Source organism: Protopterus annectens, chromosome 13.part0 (assembly GCF_019279795.1).
Source record: "Protopterus annectens isolate FY-2018-M chromosome 13.part0, PAN1.0, whole genome shotgun sequence".
In the NCBI taxonomy this organism is placed as follows: domain Eukaryota; kingdom Metazoa; phylum Chordata; order Ceratodontiformes; family Protopteridae; genus Protopterus; species Protopterus annectens.
Window position 1 is genome coordinate 942188251 of NC_056747.1, and position 25422 is coordinate 942213672.

Genomic DNA, 25422 nt, shown 5'->3' on the forward strand with positions numbered 1-25422 from the left:
ATATATAAAATAACCGCTTACCCTGTTTAGTCACATGGCTATAAAAACATTGACTCACTCAAACATCAAGGCCAATGGTATAACTCTCGAATTACAAAGTACATATCTATGTCTTATGTTTGATGATTTCAGATATCTTAAAAGCAAGGGCTCAACTATAAACCTTTAAAACCAATGAGCGGTCACTATTCATCAACCTAGTTTATCTGTTGGTCATTCATGGCACTGTACCCTAATGCTAAGGGAACGTACACTGAAATCAAGGAGATTATTAATCATCCTACGTGCATCTTTGAAATATAATGCACATAAATATTAGTAAGAAATATATATATATATATATATATATATATATATATATATATATATATATATATATAGAGAGCACATAATCATAACATTCAGATTCTTATGAATATTATTGTCCCATAGTACCCACTAAACAAAAATTTACAAATAAAATATAATCAGTATATATTCTAAACTTTTCTAAGCACAATCACTATAGTACATTCATGTTAGATGGTGTGATGTACAGTGAGAAGAGATTACTTGACAATAAGGCGTCTAGCTTTTAATATGGGTTTCATGGATGCTCGTTCATTTAACCCTCTACCCTTGTCTGCTCTCATTCTCATGATCCAATTGATTTCTTTAGTTTCTGTGTGATTACGTATATCACCTTCTCTAACAGATGGTTGAATATGGTCAATTACCATAAAAGTGAAAGAATGATCCTGACCCATAGATGCAACATGCTTAGCCAAAGCATTGGTTAAATGTCGAATCCTTATAGCATATAAGTGTTCACATATCCTGGTACAAAAAGCTCTATTAGTTTTGCCAATATAAAAACACTGGCATATTTGACAGATGGCTATATAAACTATATGGCAAGTATTGCAATCTGCTGTAACATAAAATTTAAAACTCTGACCTGTATCTGGATGCATGAAACTATCACCTCTCTCTATGTATATGCAGTAATTGCATCTACCACAAGGGTGAGTGCCAATGCTTGAATTTGCTGTTGCCTTAATCTTAGTATTACAAAGTAATCTTCTAAGATTGGGTTTATTTTGATACAAAAAGCAAGGTTTCTCACCTACAATATTGGATAAATCATTGTCCATAGTGAGCATGCGCCAATGATTATTAATTATATCCCTAATCTCTTGCACATCATTTGTAAAAAACATGGGTATTTTTGTAACCTGTGGTTTGCTATCTATACATTGCACATTAAAATTGCCTTGTGCAGAAAAGTATGGTGCTGCTCTTTCTTCCCTCAATAAATTAATATTCTGTAACCCCTTTTTAATTTCATGGTCTTTATAACCACGTTTCAAAAGCCTTTGTCTAAATAAATTAATCTCATGCTGATATCCTTCATCACTAGCATTCAAATGGGAAATACGCATACTTTGTCCTTTGATAATGTTTCTGAATATATAATTCGGATGCATACTGTATTGATGTAGCAATGAATTTCTATAACATTGTTCCCTATACACCCCAGTATTAACATAAGTATCCATAACACGCTCCACAAAAACATCTGGGTATTCAATTCTAGTACTAGAAAAGTATGACGTAAATTTTAAATATGTGGTCATATTATTAATACATGTCAAATATTCAGACAATTCCTCTGTGCTGCCTTCCCAAATCAAGATGACATCGTCCACAAAACATCGATAAAAGTGGACTTTTTCTTTATGCCAGGAGTTTGTAAAAAGTTGTTCTTCTTCCCAACTGGCCAAAAACATGTTGGCGTAACTATTGGCACATGATGTGCCCATAGCTACACCATCACGTTGAATGTATATATTCTGTTCATAAAGAAAAAACATTATTCTCCAAAATAGTTTCTAGAAACAGACAGATGAGATCTGTCTGCTTCTCTGTATATTCGCTATGTTTGACTAGTTTTTAATTGTTAACAATGTTATGGATACATATGTTAATACTGGAGTGTATAGGGAACAATGTTATAGAACTTCATTGCTACATCGATACAGTATGCATCCGAATAATATATTCAGAAACATTATCAAAGGACAAAGTATGCGTATTTCCTGTTTGAATGCTAGTAATGAAGGATATCAGCATGAGATTAATTTATTTAGACAAAGGCTTTTGAAACGTGGTTATAAAGACCATGAAATTAAAAAGGGGTTACAGAATATTAATTTATTGAGGGAAGAAAGAGCAGCACCACACTTTTCTGCACAAGGCAATTTTAATGTGCAATGTATAGATAGCAAACCACAGGTTACAAAAATACCCATGTTTTTACAAATGATGTGCAAGAGATTAGGGATATAATTAATAATCATTGGCGCATGCTCACTATGGACAATGATTTATCCAATATTGTAGGTGAGAAACCTTGCTTTTTGTATAAAAATAAACCCAATCTTAGAAGATTACTTTGTAATACTAAGATTAAGGCAACAGCAAATTCAAGCATTGGCACTCACCCTTGTGGTACATGCAATTACTGCATATACATAGAGAGAGGTGATAGTTTCATGCATCCAGATATGGGTCAGAGTTTTAAATTTTTTGTTACAGCAAATTGCAATACTTGCCATATAGTTTATATAACCATCTGTCAAATATGCCAGTGTTTTTATATTGGCAAAACTAATAGAGCTTTTCGTACCAGGATATGTGAACACTTATATGCTATTAGGATTCAACATTTAACCAATGCTTTGGCTAAGCATGTTGCATCTATGGGTTAGGATCATTCTTTCACTTTTATGGTTATTGACCGTATTCAACCATCTGTTAGAGAAGGTGATATACGTAATCACACAGAAACTAAATAAATCAATTGGATCATGACAATGACAGCAGACAAGGGTAGAGGGTTAAATGAACAAGCATCCATGAAACCCATATTAAAAGCTAGACGCCTTATTGTCAAGTAATCTCTTCTCACTGTACATCACACCATCTAACATGAATGTACTATAGTGATTGTGCTTAGAAAAGTTTAGAATATATACTGATTATATTTTATTTGTAAATTTTTGTTTAGTGGGTACTATGGGACAATAATATTCATAAGAATCTGGAGGTTATGATTATGTGCTATATATATATATATATATATATATATATATATATACATACATATTTCTTAATAATATTTATGTGCATTATATTTCAAAGATGCACGTAGGATGATTAATAATCTCCTTGATTTCAGTGTACGTTCCCTTAGCATTAGGGTACAGTGCCATGAATGACCAACAGATAAACTAGGTTGATGAATAGTGACCGCTCATTGGTTTTAAAGGTTTATAGTTGAGCCCTTGTTTTTAAGATATCTGAAATCGTCAAACATAAGACATAGATATGTACTTTGTAATTCGAGAGTTATACCATTGGCCTTGAAGTTTGAGTGAGTCAATGTTTTTATAGCCATGTGACTAAACAGGGTAAGCGGTTATTTTATATATATTGTATGTAAAAGTTTCTATATTAGGCTGTCATTAGACAGTTGTTATTATGGTTACTCATAAATATTATGCATTTTTGAAGTTTTATAGCTATATTTTACATAAACATTGCAATGTATTGTAATTGATACATTTAAGTCGGCCTCATGAATGTAGCAGTATTTTTCCATTAGGCTGTATCCTTAGACGATACCTTTTCAAGTCTCTTTGTTAATGGTTATGACTTGCTCGCTATTCTCATTAGAACAAGGTTTATATCTACCAATATGATTGTGCCATTTCCGTATAAAGGATCGGAAATACACCATTGTACTTGGATGCACAAGATGATTGATGCACCCGTTTGCGAGCATTTAATACTAAGAATATAAATTTTAGTTAACATAAAAACATAAAAATTGTTTAACATCGCAGTATATGTCAGCTATTATACTATGTATATTGACAGTGTAATCCAGAACTTAGATGTTATTAGAATTTTAAGTGGAAGAATCATATTGCCACTGAATTAAGGATAATCACTGTCATTTAAATATATGGCTCATGGCTTTATATAGTCATAGAGTGCAATGTTTCTGAGTGTAATCACTGTTTATGACTATTAAATGAGCTACTCTTACTTATGCGAAAGATACAGTTATTATACGCATAGCGAGCTGGCTCTGTTAATATTTCAGCCAGCTCCTAGTTACATTACAATAGGACTTGGTGTATTAGCAAGTATAGTAGAGTTCTCTGTACTTAATGCAAATACTAGGATACAACTTTAAATGTTCAATTGAAATTAATTAGATTGTTTAATTTGTATATAAGAAGTCTTAATTGAATGTGTTTTGAATTTTAACCGTCTGAAGAAGCCTTAGTGGAAGCGCTTACTGACAGCATGCAGTAATAAAATAACCCGTTTTATTTTAATCAAGCTAATACATTTAGCAGCATTTATTCGTTTGGATTATTTGACTATCATCTTTGCTTGGAGACAAGAATAATCTGGCGCTCAACACATTCCGTGGTCATATATATATATATATATATATATATATATATATATATATATATATATATATATATGGACACCAAATAACCGACAACACACAATACCGACAACAACAAACACCGAACACCATTACACCGACACACAAGGTCCGACACTACCGCACCACCCCTCACTACTGCTGCCTAACCCTAACTCACTCAACCCACCCCCAACCCCTAAAAGGTCCCCACACTACCGCACACTTCCTACCTGCAACCCTAACTCCTACACTAATATATATATATATATATATATATATATATATATATATATATATATATGTATAGGTTTACTATCAAAAGAGTGGTCAGGCTATGTCTGAATTGTCGAATGTCGACTTTTCTGAAATACCTTGTATGGTCATGTTCATGGTTGTAGATTTGATTGCTGACATTTCGGGTCAGAAACATGAACACTCGCACATTGCAGGTGTGGGATTTTGATAGTAAAAGGGGTTGTGGATGTATGTGTATGTGTATATATATATATATATATATATATATATATATATATATATATATATATATATATATATATATATCCAAAATACCGAAAACAACACTGCACACACACACATGTGCAAACTGGTCACTTTAAGAAATTCGACACTCAGGAAAGTCACCCGCACTTCCAGATTTCTCCTACGAACGTGCACCTCCCACACCCCCTGCTACTTATATATACAAACTCTGAGATCGCACTACAGTGAGAGAAAGGGTATATTTCCCAATTCCCACTATAGTGCAATATCCACTCGGAAGGCCAAATTCACAACAAATTCAACATTTTTTTTCCCTAAAACAAAAATTTGCAAACTGCCTTTGACACATGTTGCATCATACAGATGACTGACAACATTTTAAAGGTAAACTTATATATGACTGCTGTGGCCTGATCATGAGGGTGAAGTCTGAATGGTCAGACAAAGGTATCTTTGGGAAATTTGCACATTATCCATACACAGACATGACTTATTGATATTATACAATGCCATTATTTTAAAAAGGAATAAATGTCTTCTCCTTTTAAATAATGATATTGTATTATAGAATAACATATAGAATGAAGAAATTCGCTGGGTGTGAGCATGATTTTGGAGTTAATGCCTTTTTTATGGCAACTCTGATCCGCCGATGTACATGTGAATGTTTTAAAGTAGAATGCTAATGCAGACCTTTAGGAAGCCATTATAGCTGTCTTACTTACTTTGGAAGCTACTGAATGGTTTAATGTAGACTGATAAAGCAAAACTTTATAAAGCCATAATAGCTACTTTATAAATGTGATTGCTGACAGGTACAGAACACTGTAATTATTTATAAGACTGCATTTCTTGCCCTACATAGAGTAGCAGCAGATGTAGAGAAATAACTAAACTCCGCTCTTTCAATATTACTGTACTGTACATGCTTGTCTAATGGCAATGTGGATTTTACTGCTCTTTCTCTTAAGTGAATGTTTAATAATAGTAAGACCACTAGAAGGGAAATTGCATGGGACTATCCCGGTTTCTTTTTTTTTTTTAGCAAACTAATTAGGTTTTATTGAGTATAGCATTGGACTAACTTTGTTAAAACTACAATGTGTCGTCCCACACGCTCACTCTGCTTCTTACCTGCACTCTACTCCCTTAGCCTCCTCTCCATTCTGCCAAGACCCTTTTGACCAATCTTAACCTAGACTTTTATTTTCTCGTTTTTCAGCTTGAAAGCCTTGTAGGAATACTCGGGCTGCTCCCCCACCTGCAAATAGCAATCCAAAAGAATATCTCAATAGAATTCCCAAGCATGGACTACCTAGTTGTGTCTTCTTTCAGCCTTACAGTGTAGGTGATAGCCTGCAGTTCTGTAATTATTTTATTTCATTATATTGTGTGTATTCCTCTCAAGTCATATTTGTAAAGGGTCAGCACACCCACGGACCTACCCTGTGGCCGTCCACCTCTCTCCCATCTTACATTCCCTACTTTAAATGAGTTTAACTACACCTACTGCAATTCTCCACCTTTGCCAATAGGTGGAGACATTAGATCATAATTACTTTTGCTACATGCAAACCCCAGCTGCAGGATCCAACTCTGTTTGTTAAGCCAGTAACAGCCACCCCATTTCAAACATTAAAACTGAGTGGTCTCTCCAAATAATAGGGCACAGGAAGGAAACCTATATAGAATGAAAGATAGAGGACTGACATTATACCACTTAAAAGTCCACCACAGTACTAGAGATAGGCAATTGTTTGCTATAACAGTAACATTGTCCACTTAAAAGCTGAAGTGGAAGCATAATGTTGGTATTATTTTTCAAACAAAGTTGACACAGAAGGTGCAGCTTCCTACTTTAAGCTTTCTTAATGTACAACCTCACTGTGTAAATGATTGGTTCTTACTAGTTACACCACTCCGTGACTGGCTCACCCGCTCCATTCGCCCTTCGGGCTCACTCCGCTCCCCTAGCCTGCCCCCAATTTCCACCCACCCCCAGTGCTCCTACATTTATAATTATAAACCACACCCCCATCTCCTTATAGCCAGTCAAACAGTCCACCTTGTTAATATTCCCAAATCTTCTTGTTACCTTACTTTACCTCTGTAGAATATTTCATTACCTCCCACATAGTACCTTAAACTAAATCATCACAATGCCTATATTACCTACTCCATTACACATAAAGCTATTACTCTTGGTTTCACTCTTACCTCCAACTATAGCCCACATGCTAACCTCCTATGAACATCCAATGCGACCACAACTTCATTATCCCTCCAAACATACTTCCACACCAACACTAGCTATTTCCCAAAACCACATAAACATTACATCCCGATCCAGCTACCTAATAGCTAAGTATCATAGACTAGCCCACAGCAGGTATAGCAATCTAAAAGCTAGGAAATCTCTGGACCAATATTGTAAGCTTCTAAATCCTATATGTAGAATACAACTCCACTCCTTACTTGATGGAGACATTCATCCAAACCCCGGCCCACAGAAGACTCCTACCACTGAACCCCATAGCCCTAACCTCTCTAGTACACAAACCCCTACTAGACCTTCAAACTCACTGTTTATAACACATCTCAATATATGCAGCATTAACAATAAAGTTGCCCACCTCCACGCTCTCCTAGATGTCCATTTATTTGATATCCTATGTCTAACAGAAACATGGTTAAAACCTGCAACTAAAGATAATGAAGTCATCCCACCTGGTTATAATATCCTGAGACTAGACTGCACAACCAAGAAGGGAGGTGGGGTAGCAATCCTTTACAAAGCAGGGTTACAAGTCACTTCTTCAGACCTTAAACCACCTCTAGATAATAATGTTGAAATCCTTATTTCTAAGATTCAGTTCAATACTTGTAAATCCATATATATCATCTGTATCTACCTTCCTCCAGGTAATAACATAAACACCCTCGAAAATTTCCTTAGCTGGCTTTCTGTAAATCTCCCACAAGAAACTATAGTTCCTGGTGACTTTAATATCGACTGGAAGTGCTGTAGTACTGAACACCCTACTACCCATATTAACCTATATGGCTTTTCTCAAACTATTACCTCTCCAACTAGGATTAACAAACCCAGTAATAAAGAAAGTACCTTAGACTGGATTCTCACAAATAATCCTCATCAAACATACAAAGTAGGAACCCTTCCAGATTATTTAAGTGACCACTCAGTGACTTATATTATCAGGCATAAGATCAATATTACCTACACAAGTACATTCAGGACAATACGGACCAAAAAACATTTTAACCCTGAACTTAAGGCATGTAATTGGTCACCAGTACAATACCTCCCTTTTGATGAAGCCGTAAAATACTTTAATTCCAAATTCTTAGTCATCCTAGACCACCATGCACCAACACGCTCTTTCAGAAATAAGACTAAACCTGCCCCATGGCTCTCAAAAGAAACCAAGCAAAAAATTCTTCTTAGAAACAAATCCTGGGCTAAATGGCGTACTACTAAAAACCCAATAGACCAACACAAATTTAGATAACTGAGAAATAATACAAAAAAAGCTATTCTCTTAGATAAAAAGAACTTCTACTTCCAACAAACTCACCAAAATAATCCACAAAAGTTTTGGGCAAGCATTAACAGACTTCTACACCTAGGCTAATCCATTACACCAAACCCACAAGACACTAACCTTGAGAATTCTACTCAAACCGTCAATACCTTCAATACCTTGTTCACAGAAGCCATCAAATCTCTTGCCAATCAACTATCCCCAGACAGCTCAACTCTGCCAACTTCCACTACTAGCTCACTCCCTTCATTTCAGTTGCAGTCAGTTCCAACTTCCCTCACCTGCACCCTTCTCCAAAAACTAAAATCAACCACCCCCTCAGCTGACCAACTACCTGCAGAAAACCTGCAAAAAGCAGCTAAAGCCATAGCCTATCCCATTTCCATACTGATTAACAGAACCATAACTGAATGTACCATCCCAACTATCTGGGAAATCTCGCACATTATCCCCTACATAAAGGTGGTAACTCAAATGAATTTTCAAACTATTGTCCCATAGCCTTACTTTCTCCATTGGCAAAAATAATGAAAAAGTGCATCCATAGGCAACTACTACACCACCTAATCCAAAACAACTTACTTGCTGTCAACATGGATTTAGGCCATTCCATGGTACCACCACTGCCCTCTTATCCTTTACAGACTGCATAAACAAAAACCGTAACATCAACATTCTTTCCTCTGCACTCTTTACCAATCTTTCTAAAGCTTTCAATATGGTTAACCACTAGCTACTTGTAAATATACTCAAATCCCTCTCACTTGATGCACTGGCTATAAAATGGTTCCAATCTTACTTAGACAATAGACAGCAGGCTGTGCTATGGGATAATAATCTATCTGCTCACCTCCCCATTAACCTTCGTGTCCCTCAAGGCTCCATATTAGGCCCACCACTATTCTCTATTTTCATTAATGACCTACACTCAGCAATTCCTCAAGCTACCTGTATACAATATGCAGATGACTCCACAATAATATGCTCAGCTAATTCACCATCGGAACTACAGTTCCTAACCCAAAAGGCATTTAATATAGTTGAAAAATGTTTTTTACAGCACTACCTCCTCTTGAACCCCAAAAAAAACAAAATGTTTACTTTTCACTCCTACCCGAAAGTCCACCCCAGTAGATTTTACAGTCACGTCTAATAATGGCACTCTCATATCTCCTGACCCAAACACCAAACTCTTAGGAATAACAATAGACTGCAACCTTAACTTTGATACTCATATTAACAACACAATAAAAACAGTCAATAAGAAACTGGGGTCCAGCTATAGAATCAAACCCTGCCTTACACTATTAGCTAGAACCACTATAGCCCACACTCATTTAATCTCCACACTCCTCTATGCTTCACCTATATATACTAATCTGTCGAAAAATAACCTCAACAAACTGGCAATCTCCTACAATAATATTGCTAGATTTGCCACTGGCACCCCATTTAAAACCCACCATTGTCTCAATCTAAAGCAGCTAGGATGGCTAGAGCTACAAAATCAACTTCAATTTCACCAGCTTACTACTGCCCATAAGACCTTTTACCAACCTACCAATACTTTATTTTATTTATTTATTTATTTTACATTTGTTGACCGGGCTAGTCTAGCTGGATATATGTCCATTTTCAGTAGAGGCCCGGGGGATAAGCTCCAATCAGTTCAGATGAAATTTATATATACAGCAGTACATATTTAAATTGCAAAAAAGATTTTTTTTTTTTTTTTAGATATACAACTTGGCAGGAGACTCTCTGTTGTGTAACACTGTTGGGAAAAACTGGAACCTACTCCCCAGTGAACTTTTATCACTTTCTTCAATATCCAATACTCTATAGCCTTATTACCCCTTACAAAAATCATAAAAACTTACGCTCATCAAATAAATTACTTGTTTGCACAAGTAAATCCAACAACTTGGCAGGAGCAACTTGGCAGGAGACTCTCTGTTGTGTAACACTGTTGTGAACTTTTATCACTGTCTTCAACATCACTTTTCAAATATAACCTGAAACTGTACCTTAGAACACATCGGTTATGCCCCTGTACTAACCTCGACTAGCTCACCATCTTTTTATTTACTGGATGCTGCTCTTCTTTAACGCTTCTGTATTAACTCCAGTCGTTGTCCTTAATAACCAAAGAGACCATGATCTTGTAATTTAAGCTAATGAATATAGAAACATCATTCAAATGCATAAAGTTTTATTTAGTGTTCATGTTAAGATTGTTAGTAAGTAAGGTATTTTACTGTGATCATTTGTTACATTGTTGTACTGTACCAACATTTTTGTAATTGTGTGTTTTTGGAGCTTATCTCCCTGGGCCTCTACTGAAAATGGACATGTGTCCAGTTAGACTAGCCCGGTCAACAAATGTAAAATAAATAAATAAATAAATAAATAAATTCTAACCCATACACTTGAAATCAGTTGACTTTTTTGGCCAAGTGCACCCCCTGAGGGAAATAGAGCTTCCAGTGGATATGCAAGCTTTTGTTTTCCTTTTTCTTGCTTTTTGCAGCTTAAAAGACAGAGTTTTGGCTGTTTTTTAAAACTCCTTCATAACTGTCCTTTTCTCTAACATGCCTGGAACGTGACCTTGTGAAGTTTGGGACCACGTAACAGAACATGGTGGCCTCTTCCACGGATATATCAGCTGACACAGCCCTTATCAAACAATCCTTGAAAGCTTAACAGCACTGATGCAAGGTACATCAGCAGATATAACCACTGTTACAGCAGAAGTGGCAAGGCATGACAAGAAATTGCAGCATTTAAGTGACACACTTACAGACCAGCAAAGAAAGTTAAAAATGAGATGGAAAAGTTGCTATAAACAACAGAAATGTTGCAGAGATTAAAGCATACGCTTGGTAGCTAGGTGTTAAGCTCAATGATATGGAAAAGTGTGCTAGAAATAACAATCTTAAGAATTATTGGTTTACAGAATTTCATCAGAATGGAGGTATATAATTTATTAAGGATAGAGACCCCACCAATGATTGAATGAGTGCACAGAACAGTGCACAAGCAACCAAATTTCAAGTATCCCAGATATTTTATTTTAAAGCTCTTAGACTATGACAGAGTGAAAATTTTGAAGATAGCCAGAGATCTGGCTACTTGCAAAAGAAAAAAAAAATGGCTGCATATGACAGCTGGGGAGAGAGGGTATGGGGTTTCTTTAAGGTATCCTGAGATGTTACTTCCCTGTTTTCAAGTCCCTTCAGATGTGAACATTTTTTGTGGGACTGGGAAGCCCCTCAGAAGAAATCCTTTACAGAAGAAGTAAGCTTTCTGGGGGGAGAAGGGGTAATAGCTGGAGAGCAAAAAATGAGATAAGAGCTTCTTCCAGCAACTCCATTAAATTGCTACAGGGAAAGAAAGGTAAATTAACTTTTTTGCATTTGGTGAAACCGGTAAAACAAAGGGGGGAGGGGACTGAAGCTGTTTTATATTGAGAAATATAAAAAAGAAATCTCCTTGTGGATCTGAAGTTGTTGTTAAGGGGTAGTCCTAGTATCAAAGAAATGGACTTAACATCGGAGGATATTAAGGAAATACAAAGAGTCTTGGTCATTGATGAATTAAGGGGTTATTCACTGATATCTTATGGGATTGTTTGCTAGCAAATGTTGCCCTGTTGAGTTTGTTTTCTTCTGTCTACTTGATATGTTCAGTTACCATAATCAAAATTACTTTTTCTAGTAAGCAGCCAGATTTGCACTTAAGAATTTGTTTGAAAGTATTAGATAAGAAAGATGACTTATTTACCATGATAGTAAAGACAGCTACACTGTGTCTGATTGTAATTTTTATTATTAACAATAACTGTTTTTCATTTATTTTGCTGTACTTGTAGCTGAATAAGTTGAAAGACAGCAGACCTTTAGGTAAATTAAGGATAGTATACCAGCCATTGAAATCATGTTTAAATGTCATAAGCATGTCTGGTGTGGCTGGTAGTAGGAACGATACCCTTTGTTCTGTTTCTTGTGATATGCATTAATAAAGTTAATGGAAATGCTAGAATAATGACGATGAGCACATACAAGGGGGAGACTGTATATGTTTTTAACCGTTGAGAGTACGTGGTGGGAAATGCCTTTGTTGTACATTTTTGGCCCCTGACTTGCTGATTTCTTGAGCAGAGATTCCTTGATTGTTGTTTTGCAGAGTACTTAGCAGGTTGCACAAACTAACCTGGTCTACTTCACCCTGTGCTTTATTTAAGGTTTATAATTAACCAGGCAGGAGGTTAAGGAGTTAAAATGAAGTTCTTTAGGGCTACAAGGAGGGCATAAAGTTCCCTACACATTTCACTTCTTACTTTTTTAATATTATTCAGTTGAGGGTTGCATTAGATTTCACTAATGACATATAATTTTACACAAGCTGACACGAGGAACACTGTGAGAATGCAGTTTAAACAACATTTGTTAAGTTCAGTGAAGGTGTCAATGTTTAATGTAAAATGAATTAAAGCACTGGCTAAGGCTAACACAGTCATAAAGTGGTTAAAGAGTGAAGAAGGTATAATAATAGTATTTCTACAAAAAAAAACAGACTGAAATCTCCTGGACATTATTTGAGGAAATGGTGGAAAGGAACTATTTTCTATAGTTTCACCCTCTCTGTGTTAACTCATTCCTCGCTAAGATGGAGGACAATAACATCCATAGTAGACAGGGAAGGTAGATGGGTTCTTGCAGTTATGGAAACTAAATACAAGGGAATGGTGCAAGGCTGCTACTATGAGCCAAAGGAAGATTCAGAAACAGCATGGATTTCCATGGTGGACATTTGGCAAAGGGTATCAGGTCATGGGGGGAGGGGTTAATACCACTTTGGACCTATGGATGGATAAACTCTCTAAAGGGATAGAGAGAGACCCGTGAATATTACAAGCATTACAGAAGACCATGACATTCTTAGACTTGGTAGAGAACTAGAAGGTATTACATCCTGTCTCAAGTTTTATTCACTATGGCCCAGGTCAAAGCTCAGCTAGCAAAACTAACATGATCCTAGTTTCATGTAGATTAGGACCTTATGTTATAAATGCACAGTTAAGGCCGACAATTTATTTTGACCATAATTTCAGTTTCATAGATTTGGATGTAGGACAATTGGAGGGAGCAACTTGATGGAAATTTGACTTTTTGTGGTTAAAATCTCCAGACAAAAGTAAATTGTTGCAAGATTGGCTACTTCATGTGCTGTTGGGGGGGGGGGGGGCTTCAAAAATTTCAGTTGCCTCTTACATCTTAGTGTTGGACAAAAGTAATGATTGCCGCTGTTATGTTTTTGTTATATGGCTTGGAAAAACTTGCTTGAAAACTAGAATACTTTGTCTTTAACTATTTTTCACAGAATGATTATATGGACTCTGTGATGAAGGGAGATACTGCCAGCACAGCTATCTGGAATTTTGTAAATAATTATATGTCATTTGTGAATATCAAAATTATTTATATAAGATGCTTGTGTTACAACTGTGTTATAACTGTATGTTATGTGTATATCAAACTGGTTTGTGCAGACATGTGTTGAAAAGGTATTTTATAAATAGTTTCTGTTTAAAATACATCCACACTGTGCCCTAGTGGAAGAAACAGACATGCACATACACTATTGTAACAGTCTAAATGTATATATTTTAACAGTGGAAACTGGAATACAGGAGGTTAACTTCAGTCCAGCAAATTTTAGGAAAAATAGCTGAAATTAAATTACTTTATAGGCTATGCAATCAAATATGGTATCATTCTGTTTTCAATGCAGCTGGAGACATAGAGTCTGTGCTGAGAAGCTTTCTGTATTGTCTTTAGGGTGAATTAAGTGCTAGTCTTGAAAGCAAGAAGGAATGCAATTTTCTTATGACTTCCAGCATATGCCAAAGATCTGAGGTCTATGTATTTTCACAGGTAGATGCTAAATACTGCCAACTTCCAGCAGTGGGGGGGGGGGTCGCCTAGGAACTAGAGTCAGATGACAAGAAGTGATATCATTCTGCAAACTATCCCAGCAGTAACATTTGAGATATTCATTTGAGAGGTCTCTTAGTGAGAAACAGCATTCTGCATTCTCTCTTGGACCTGACAACAACTAGAAAATTCATTCACCACATCTGCCTTACTCTATTAGTAAGTTCTTAGGTTATAGTATAATTCTCTTAGATTCAGTCAGGAATATAGTGAAGCTTAGTTTAGATATTTTTCTTTATTTATTTGAGACTGTCCTGCAATGTTATTTTAAATATTTCCTGTGGTTTTGAACTCTGATGACACTGTGAATATATACTTAGTATTGTCGTGTTCTTTTATTATTTATTATTAAATATATTTAAACCTTTCAAAATGGGAAAAGGGGTTGAGGATGGATATTTAAACCTTTCATTGTAGTTGATCTGTGTAGAGATATTTAAGTTTTGAGAGTACTTGCATATTTATTTGGTGACATTGTGTGGGCCACTCCTAATAGCATTGCTCTTGGTCAAACTACCATTTGTATTAATATTAATATTACAGAATAAAATTGGACACCATTTGTTGAGGGCCTTAAAATAGCTGATAAGGAGTGACTGGTGGCGGTAGAACTACCTTATAGTCTGGGCAGAAAGGGGCATAGCTAGTAAACCTGTGCCATCCTTTCCCAGGTGTGTGTGTGTGTGTGTGTGTGTGTGTGTGTGTGTGTGTGTGTATATGTGTGTGTGTGTGTGTGTGTGTGTGTGTGTGTGTGTGTGTGTGTGTGTGTGTGTATGTGAATTAAACCTCAAAGACTGTGTGTGTCAGCTACTTGGGCAGGGAGATGAAGCACTGGTTGGACAGAAAGGGTGCTGGAGGTCTATGCTTGGTCACACAGCTGAGATCTCAGTTCTATAGCTGTGCCAGTGGGGAGTCTTATTGGGGACCTGGAGAGTAAGAAACCAGCCCCAGACTGACTGTGGTCTCTGCGTGCTCTTGAGGGAAATTGCACTTGATGCAGAGAGCTGCATCTAGGAATACTGTGTGTGTGTGTACCTTTTATCCTCCCAATGTAAGTCCCCTACTGGTGCCAGTGGTGAAGATTGAGGCTCCTTGATTACTGGTCCAGTGGTGGGTCATCACAGACTCATAAAGATTTAAAAGTAAAGGACTGGAAAGAGTATTCTATGTTTTATTCTTTTTTGCTGCTATATAATCTTTGAAATCATCTGTATAAATAATGTGAAAGAGTATGTATAATTAGGCATTAATGTTTGTTGTGTTTTAATAAAGTATTGAATACAAACTTTAAAATAACTTTAAAAGAAAGAAACTCCTTAAGTTAGTACAGCCAAACCCCCTCTTCTCAAAGATAGTATCAAAAGCATTATAAAAACAAAACAGAACAAAACAAAATTGCAGAACACTACTGGGTCCACTGAAGGAGCCAATGAACTTCAGCTGGCCTCTGAAGCAAAAAATAATTATAAATCCTTATTTAGCTGTGTTAGAAAAGTAAAAAAAAATACCATGAAAAGTTTACAGATGACTGCAAACTGGAGATTGTTGTAAAGCCACCTAATGATACCCAAATGTCCCAGAGTGAACTCGCACTAGAAAATTGTTGATGTACTAAAAATGGGATCCAGCATAAATGCTGAAAAGTGTATGTATCATCACATTTGGTAGATAATCCCTCTCCTCATCATACTGTATAGACAATATACCACTACAAAATGAAAATGTAGACAGGGACCTAGGTGCTTGGGTTGATAGCTCCCTCTCTTTTGACCATAACATGACAATGGTTGTCAAGAAATCATTTTCTTTAGCTCAGCTAATTGCCAAAAGACTACCATCACAGTCTAAGTAGGTAATCACTTCCTTATACTGCATTGATAATGCCAATTACAGAGTACAACTCCATCTGTAGGATGTAATTCGCTAAACATATCAAGCAATTAGAAAGAATTCAAAATTTCCTAACTAAAAAAAAAAAAAAAAAGACAGGTCTAAATTTCCTGAACTCTATTCTTTTATTGAGTGTCCTACAAACTTTTGAGGGGAGATCTTTGTCTTGCTTACAGTGCCCATTATAGATCTAATTGCCCTGGGCCTCCTGTTTTTCTGCAAGTTTAATACCTCCACAAATATTAGAACCAGGGACCTAAATTTTCACCAACAGATAAATAAAATATGGTGGACAGACAGGTTTTAACTCAGTGCCTCCCAAACCTCTGGAATAAACTTCTCCTGCATGTTTCGAAGTGTGACTCACTTTCTTCCTTTCAATATAAATTAGATGACTGGATGAGTATTCATAAATTTACTCCTGGTGTGACTGGTATGGCCACCCTGAAGAAAGGAGGTGTGGCCCGAGGGAGGGTACTGGTATGGCGTAAATGGAGATAAGATTTAGTGGCATCGGGCTTTCCATGAATCTATGAATCTACTGGATTCCCTTTCTCTTCTGCCTCCTGTCACACACTGTAGAGAAAGGGAACATGTTATGGATGAATTGCACATGTGGATGGTGCTGCGCATGATGGCACATGCCGAGTATATCAGTGTACTGCACTTAATGCCATTTGTTTTGAAGACGGAAGGGCAGCAGAAGTGGAGTGCACATCGTGCAATTCTCCTCAAGACAGTCATACACTGACTAAGCAATGCTTTGATTACTATCTTCTTTTTCAACTTGATGTATGATTACGCAATTTTGTATTTGAGAGATTTGATGTATGGGGTGCTGGAATTTTGGTATTAGGTCATTAGTCTAAATGAGTTCAGCTTCTGTGTTTTGGTTGTACAGAAAATACCAAACACGGTGTGTGTGTGTGTGTGTGTGTGTGTGTGTGTGTGTGTGTGTGTGTGTGTGTGTGTGTGTGTGTGTGTCTGGGGGGGTGATGGAGGTATTCAAGCACCAGTAGTTCTTTAGCTAGTGAATGAGCTCTAGTAGAGTTGCATTGATAATAAGTGATTCAAAGCACAAAATAGTCACATTGAGCAAAAGCGCACTAGTGACTCATATGCATGTCTCTGAAGTGAACACATAATGCAGTTCAAACAAATATGTTAAGAATTTTACCAGACACACTCACATACCAACAGACATATGCATTCACACAGACCCCAGGACAGTCTCACACACACACACACACACACACACACACACACACACACACACACGCACACACGCACACACACACACACGCACACACACACACACACACACACACACACACACACACACACACACACACACACACACACACACACACACACACACACACACACACAAACACACAGTCTCACAGTAGTTAATCTGCAACAACAGACACACAGACAGCAATGGGCATTATCTACGAATCTACTATGTTCAGTCTTCACTGTACTGCACAAAATAGAATGGTAGATCTTGTCTTTGAATTGCTCTAACACACTATTCAAATCATGCTGTTTGGCTTCATTTGAGAACACATAGCTAATTTACATGAGCTGTACCCCCTGACTGGTACAATTGAGTTGTGTCTTGAAGGATGGCATGGACTTTTTTTACTTGTTAAGGGAGGGTGGGGTGCTTGAGCATGCAACATTCCTCATTCTAAAAGGTGCCAGCTAGCACTCTGCATAGTACCTGCCCAAGGAGAGTGTTGTGTGTTTCTCTGCATGTTGAAGCAGCATAATAAGCTTTGGGCTGAAATGGACAGATACTACAATGCCAAGACCAATGATAACAAGAGTGTGCATTTTGACCATCAGAGCAAACAGATTAGGGACACACAGGGTGGGGGGAATGTGTGGAAGAGAAGTAATAAATATTCTGATCTAACCTGCATAAGTTAAAATGTTAATGGGGGCTCCATGGCAGTTAAAGCCATTGCTTTGCTTCATCATATTTGTAATTTAAAAACAAAATTGTTTTGCTCCAAGACACTAAAGTCAGGAGGAATTCTATCAGTCTTTTTATGCATAAATGGGAAAGAAGTTTCTTGGCTGCTCTTCTTCATCCAAAAAGGGGTTTGATATTTTGGTTCACAGATCTGTATCTTTGGAGGAAATGGGGAAGACACATGATGATAAGGGAAGATGGACTTTAGTCAAGTTTACGAGTAAGGGGGAGCTTATTACTATAACTAGTTATTACGGCCCTAACAATGACAATCCAGACAAGCTTTTAGAGTTTGTACAAGCAGTGGAAGACTTAGCTAGGGATGCCCAGGTGGTATTGGTGGGAGGAGATTTTAATAGATGGATGGACCCAGAATGGGACAGGCTTCCTAAAGGGAGAGACAGAACACCACATGTGTCGAGAGGGCTTAACAATATGGTCACTCAGCTGGACATAATTGACTTGTACAGGGCCCATCGTTCAGAGGAAAAATGACTGATGAGATGGCAAGTAGGTTGGACATGTGGTTCATAAAGAGGAGGATGTCCACATTAGTGAGTAATGTTGATATAGTTTGGGCCCCTCTCTCAGATTATACTATAATATTGCTGGTTATCTGCTTTGGAGAAGGAGAGTGTGAAAATGCCACTGGAAGATTTTTCTGTTCTACTTAAGAGGGTGGAGTCCGCACTAGAGTGGAACAGTGGATTGGGAGTTTCTGAAGGGATTATTCTTTTAACTTCCCATAATGGGGAGACAAGTGGGGAGTTTTCAGGAGGACATCTAGAGAGAAATTTATTAAGGATGGAAATGAGCTGATCAAACAGGTATAGAGCAGGCTTAGAGAGCTAGGTGGTATAATCAGAGAATTAGAGGGATGCATTCAGAAAGAAAGCAGATGCAGGGAACCACAAAGGGGAAAGTTAAGGGAATGTAACAGAGAATATAGAAGGCTAGCTTACAAGGAGGTGGCAGACAGGTGAGAGAGAATTAAACTTTTTTTTATTGGGCAAGGGGAATCACATCCCTAAATCTTCTAGCATGTAAATATCTAGAAAGATCAAGAAAGCTGTGGATCAATGCTTTCAAGACTCAAACAGGGGTGGTAGTTGTGGACTCAAGGAATATTAGTATGCTACTGGCATATACAGTTGGGTGGTACAAAGGAGAGGTTGCAGAATGGACCATGATGTACAGGACTTCCCTGTCCACAGTCAAACTCCCTAGCCTATCTGTCCAGGATAATCATCAATTCAGGGAACCTTAACAGGCTGCTGAAGTCTCACAGGAATTGAAGGACTTAAATGGGGGGAAGCTCTGGAGCTAGATGGCTTCACATTTGATTTTTTTTATACAGTAGAGGGAGTTGCTTGTGGACTTGCTATTAGCTTTTTATAATGAATACATCACTAGTGAGAGATTCCCGCAAGAGATCGTGGAAGCTAAAATTGTTATGCTTCCAAAACCTGGTAGGGACACCCTCAAATTAAACAACTATATGCATATTTCCCTGTTACAAGTGGAGCTCAGAATTGATGCTAAGATTCTGGTCAATAAGTTAGGCAAGGTTATATATAATCTGGTGAGTTTTAATAATCTGGGTTTTGTCAAGAGGAGACAAGGAGGCAATGACCTGATTTGAGTTTGGCTTAACATCCGGTCAGTACACTCCACTTTGCAATCTTCAGTGGCTGTGCTGCTTGTGAATTACCACAGAGCCTTTTATCCAGTTCACTGGGCATTCATTTGGCAAATTATGTGTCTGATGGGATTCCCTCTAGAGTTCATTCAGATGTCTGGGGCTATGTATGATAACCCTTTGGCTACCATCTGGGCCAATTGTGTTCAGTCTTATAAGGTCAGGATTCATTGTGGCACCAGGCAGGTATGTCTGCTTTCACCATTGCTTTTTATTCTAGTTGCACAGATGATTGATTGTATTTAAGATGAGTGACATAATCAGTATCAGATTAAGTTTGTTGAGGGAACTGGGCATTTAGCATCCTGGTTTGTTGATGACTGTGTCCTGTGGCTAAGGAGGCCAGATAAGCACCTCATAACCATCTTTAGTACTTTACAAAGAGTAACTGAATTTTTGGGGTTGAGGATTAATTTGGGGAAGTCTATATTAGTCCTACTTAACAGGTATACATGGACTGTTCTCTTTAATAAATAAGATCTTCCAGTGAAGGTTGTAACAAGAGTGTATGCATCTAGGAATTAAAATGAGTCTCAACTTAACAAAGATGTTAGATGATAATATAGGGGCAAAAAGGAGGGATATGTTGACCGTGACTGTGCACTTGAGGAGGCGTAATCTCCTCTTTTTACAGAAGATCCAGGCAGTTAAGTTGTTCATACTTCCCAATATAGTATTTGTTATGAGACATTTCCTCTGGGTAACTTTCAGATCTACTTCAAAAGATCTAACAAATTGCCGAAACCCATATGGTCGACAAGGTTTACCATCATTATCTTGAAAATGCGTCCATCGACTGATCAGAATGTCGATGGATAATGTCAATTTCCGACATGTCCAAAAGGCAGAATGTCAGAAATGACATACCTGAATCTCCTAGTTCGATGTATTTGACATAGCAGGAGGTGACATCACTCACCTCCTGCTATGCACATTAACATACAGTTAGACTGTACAGTCAATGGTATGTTAGTTCTACAGTTTTACCAACTCTGAGATCACACTTCAGTGAGGAAAAGGGCTAATTCTCTGTTCCTCACTGAACCACGATCCCCCTGCACAACGTCAAACCCAAATGCTCGATTTACACTACCTGTTTGCTGTAGTGTAGTCGATCGGTTTGGGGTTAACATTCTGCCCACTTGAAAACTGCAAGTTGACCATTTGCCAGTCGACCGATACATCTTCCAAGTTTTAATAGCAAACCGATCGACAGCATATGGTCAACAGTTTCAGTCTGCTGAACTATTCTGACTGAGATCACGATACAGTGGGGATTGGGGGAATTTGCCTTTTCCCTACTGTAGTGCGATCTTGAAGTTCCTATATCTAATTAACAGGGTGTGTGTGTGTGTGTGGGGGGGGGGTCCCCCTGCAAAAGCATTGTTTCTGTTGTTTGTGGATGTTTGTTGGGTTTGTGTTTTTTTTGGTGGACAGAATTGTTGGCTATATTGGTTTCGACAATTTGTCCATTCAAGCCTTTGAAATAGACCTTTTCTCCAAGTTTGTGCATTAATGTCAGTGGGAGGTTGAAAAGTTTATATGGAATGGTAAACCCCCAAGGATTAGCAGGAGTAAGTTATATGTGCAGAAAGTCAAAGAGAGGCTTGGGCTTCCCTGTTTTTACTGATACTGAGTAGCCACTATAAGATGGTTTTACGACAGCTGGGAAAGCTTCCATTCTCACTTGGGCTATCCCAGAATTTTACTTGCAGTATTGATCTTGGGAGTCAAGGAATTTGATGCCTTTCTACAAGATCAGGGATCCAGAGGATAATTTGTATGTTAGGAAGGTGTTAGGAGAGAAATGCTTTAGAGACCTGAGTGAGTTAAGCTACATATTGGGGAACAGAGCTATAAGGATAGGCGGTAAATCTATATGGTGGATGGACTGGAACAAAGCAGATACATTTTTTGTAGAAGATGTTAAGATGGGTCATGACTATAGTATGCTCACGACTGCAGCCTTAAAGGCTAACTACCCAGTGGTTAAGGTTTTATGGTGGCAATATCTACAGCTGAGGGATGCCATGGCAGATTCTCTCTAATTTATCAAGCAATCAAATGAGACAAAAGCTGAGAGAGTCTTGTCAGTGGGAAGTATTCTTGCAGACACCTATCAATCAGAATGAGAGTCTTGTCTACAATCTCTACACTTGAACTGGCTTCCAGTTCTAGCTAATTTTATTTTGGCAAAGTTGGTGTATATGTGGCAAGTTCCCCCTGCACAATATTTTAGTGATCGGGATGATTCAGCAGGGAAGTGTTGACATAACCACACCCCAAGGTCAGACTAATTCCATATGGTGTGGCAGTGTCACGAAGGTGACAGTCCTGTGGGAGGTGACTGTGAACAGTATTTGCTGGGTGGTGGGGAACATCTGCTTTGGGAGGTCACAGCAAAGTGTTGTTTGCTAAGTCTACAGACAGCACACTACACTTCTGGTGACCTTGTATTGATGGTTGAGAAGTGTTATCTCAACAGTCCTGGCATTCTCCTTACAAAGCTATAAAGATATACCAAGGAAATGGAGTACAGAAGTGCACTAATTAAGTTATAAGCTTAAATAGTGATCATGTAAGCAGTTAGACATGAGAGTGTGGGTAGCTTTATGGACTTTATTTCTTTATCAACTGGATAAGTATGTATTAACATAGTAATAGTGTTTAGACAGATCAAGTATGATTAGCTATCACATAGCTGGTCTTGTAAGGACTACATGATGAAGTAGTTTGTCGGACGGTGCAGTGGTGCAGAGGTTAACACTGTTGCCTCACAGCATGAGGGTCTCTGGTTTGATTCTTGGCTGGGGTGTGTTCTGTATGGAGTCTGCATATCCTCTCTGTGTGGGTTTTCTCCAGGTGCTTTAATTTTCTCCCTCATTACAAAGACGTGTCTGGAGTGTTTCTTCCTGGGCCTCTGCTGAAAATTGGATCATTCCAAGTCAGACTTTCCCAGTAAACTAATGTTAAATAAAGTGCTTTCTTGGCTTATATTGAAGGGAACTTTGCAGTGTTTAAATGATTCTTTCAGCAGGACATGTAGTTACAACTGAACATATAGTGCTGAACATTAACAACTGTGATCAGTTCTGCTGTGTGCATGTTATAACCATGGAAATAAAGTCTGTTTAAAAAAAGAATATGTGTGTATGTACTTATTTACATGAGGAAATATTTTCATTTCTCCCAGCACCATAATTCTGCATGGACGGCTAGAAAATTTGAAAGTGCAATATTCACTAAAAATATGCATTACAAGTAATAAAGAAATACCTGCTTGCTGTAAATAAAACTAATTTCATTTAGTTTTAAATAATTTACACATGATGTCATTTGTATGTTGTCTGTGATATGTGCAGAAGACCTTGTAATAATAGTTTTGTAGATGGTCTCACACATATTCTCTCTTGCCATGTGTATAATAGGCAGCTAAGCACCAGTATTGTCTGCCTTTGCAGCAGCTTTGCAGGAGTATTTCTATAATTGTTACCCAAATACATTTATAAAAATGAGATGTCCTTTCTCATTGGGTAGTATCACACATATCCCTCAGGTGACCAGATGAATAAATAAAGAAGTAAGTAACAAAATAAATAAATACATAAAATGAAGCCAATCAGAAATGATCTTACCTTGTATACCTCCCAAACTGCCAGAGATGATGATCCTGCCAGACTTTCTTTGTTTCATCCTTGGTAAAAAAGCTTGTATGATAGAAACAGTTCCAAAGAAATTCACATCAAAAATCCTCTTCATGCTTTCATAAGAGTGGGATTCGAGGGGACCCAGCAGACCGACACCAGCATTGCACACTGTCAGGGATGAAAACCAAATTAAATGGAGTCGGTGATGATATTTATCATAGCATTGCATTTTGTTCTGGAAACAATAATGGACAGCAGTTGCTACATGAAAAAGGGACCAGTGGTACTGCAAATTACACTGTAGCTTGAGCTAGTTCAGCTTATTATTTATTAAACAGTGGGCGGGCCGATTCAGAACACCGTTTTCAACCAATGGCAAAAAATATACTGACATACGAATTCCAGATAGAGATAATACATGTCGACTTAAATATATAGATTACAAAGTAATATTCACGGGGAAAGACAAACTATGAAAGCAAAAAATAGAAGAATGCCAAAACCACCTCGAATACTGCTGCAAAAAAATTCTTTAATCAAGATAAGCACGTTCATCCCGTGGCCTACAGGACTTCAATAGATAACGTTCATCTCAGTTATAATAATTTAAATCGCCCTCCCAAAGTCACACGATGCAACCTTTTTCCCTGTATTTAAAGTAACCAAAACCTTTTAAAATGTATTGTCGTTTTGATAATCATATAGGTTTAAATATAGCTGTACATATATCCTAAAAAATACACTTTAATATTACAAAAATTGTTAAAATAAATTTGTTGAATTAAATTTCACCAGCACACAATAAATTAAGAAATGTGCTAAAATTGATAGTATAAGTTATTCACCTGCATAACGCTTTTAGTTTCAAGAGACAGGTTATGGAACAATATTCATTCAGACCCAGCCAACTACTCATGTTTATGAATAGTTGCCACCACAATTCCTTTTTCTCAAGTAACAGTGGCCAGGATCCCCCTCTGATGTTCAAAACCACCCTTTCCAAGAATAAAAACATAAATCCATGCGTAAAATGACACGGCATGTGCTTAAATAGAGTGCTAGTTGTCTTTTCTTTTTTGATCTCATAGATGTGCTCATAAATCAGCTCTTTCAGTATGCGCTCAGTTTTTCCAATATAAAAACCTGGGTATGATTGACAGAGAGTGATGTATATTACCCCCTTACTTAAACAATTGTTATTTACCCTGTAGGTTATACGTTCACCCCTTTAAATTGTTCACCCGTTTTTATGTATTTGCAGTAGTTGCAGTGCCCGGATTTTTGCAAAGTTTGGTCCTTCCCAGTTCCATTGGTGTTCACCAGTGTTTTTTCCAGAATGTTTTTTAGCCTGATGCCCTTCCTATAAACTATGATAGGTTATTTCCCCTGTTTTCTCACTGACCTCTACATCTTCTCTCGTTATTACCCAGTTCTTTTCTAGAACTCATTTTATAGTATAACTTCCCAAGCTGAAGGTGGTGATAAAAGAGTTCCTGTGTGTATGATTATACTGATTCTTGTTATTACTGTGACAACCTGTAATGGCCCCCAAATTTTCATTCTTCTGTACAAAGTGGTTATTATCTCTTTTGTTAATTACTTCATACACCATGTTATTAATCAGTGATATTGGATAACCTCTTTTTTCAAACATCT

General features: G+C 37.4%; 1 protein-coding gene across 1 annotated transcript in view; it reads right to left on the reverse strand.

Moving 5' to 3' along the window:
• HSD17B1 (hydroxysteroid 17-beta dehydrogenase 1) overlaps nt 1-25422 on the reverse strand; it is a 256307-nt gene that overhangs the window by 52772 nt on the left and 178113 nt on the right. The window contains exon 3 of the mRNA XM_044055449.1: nt 23755-23934. Within this exon, the coding sequence (XP_043911384.1) occupies nt 23755-23934 (180 nt within the window). The remainder of the gene's footprint in view (nt 1-23754; nt 23935-25422) is intronic.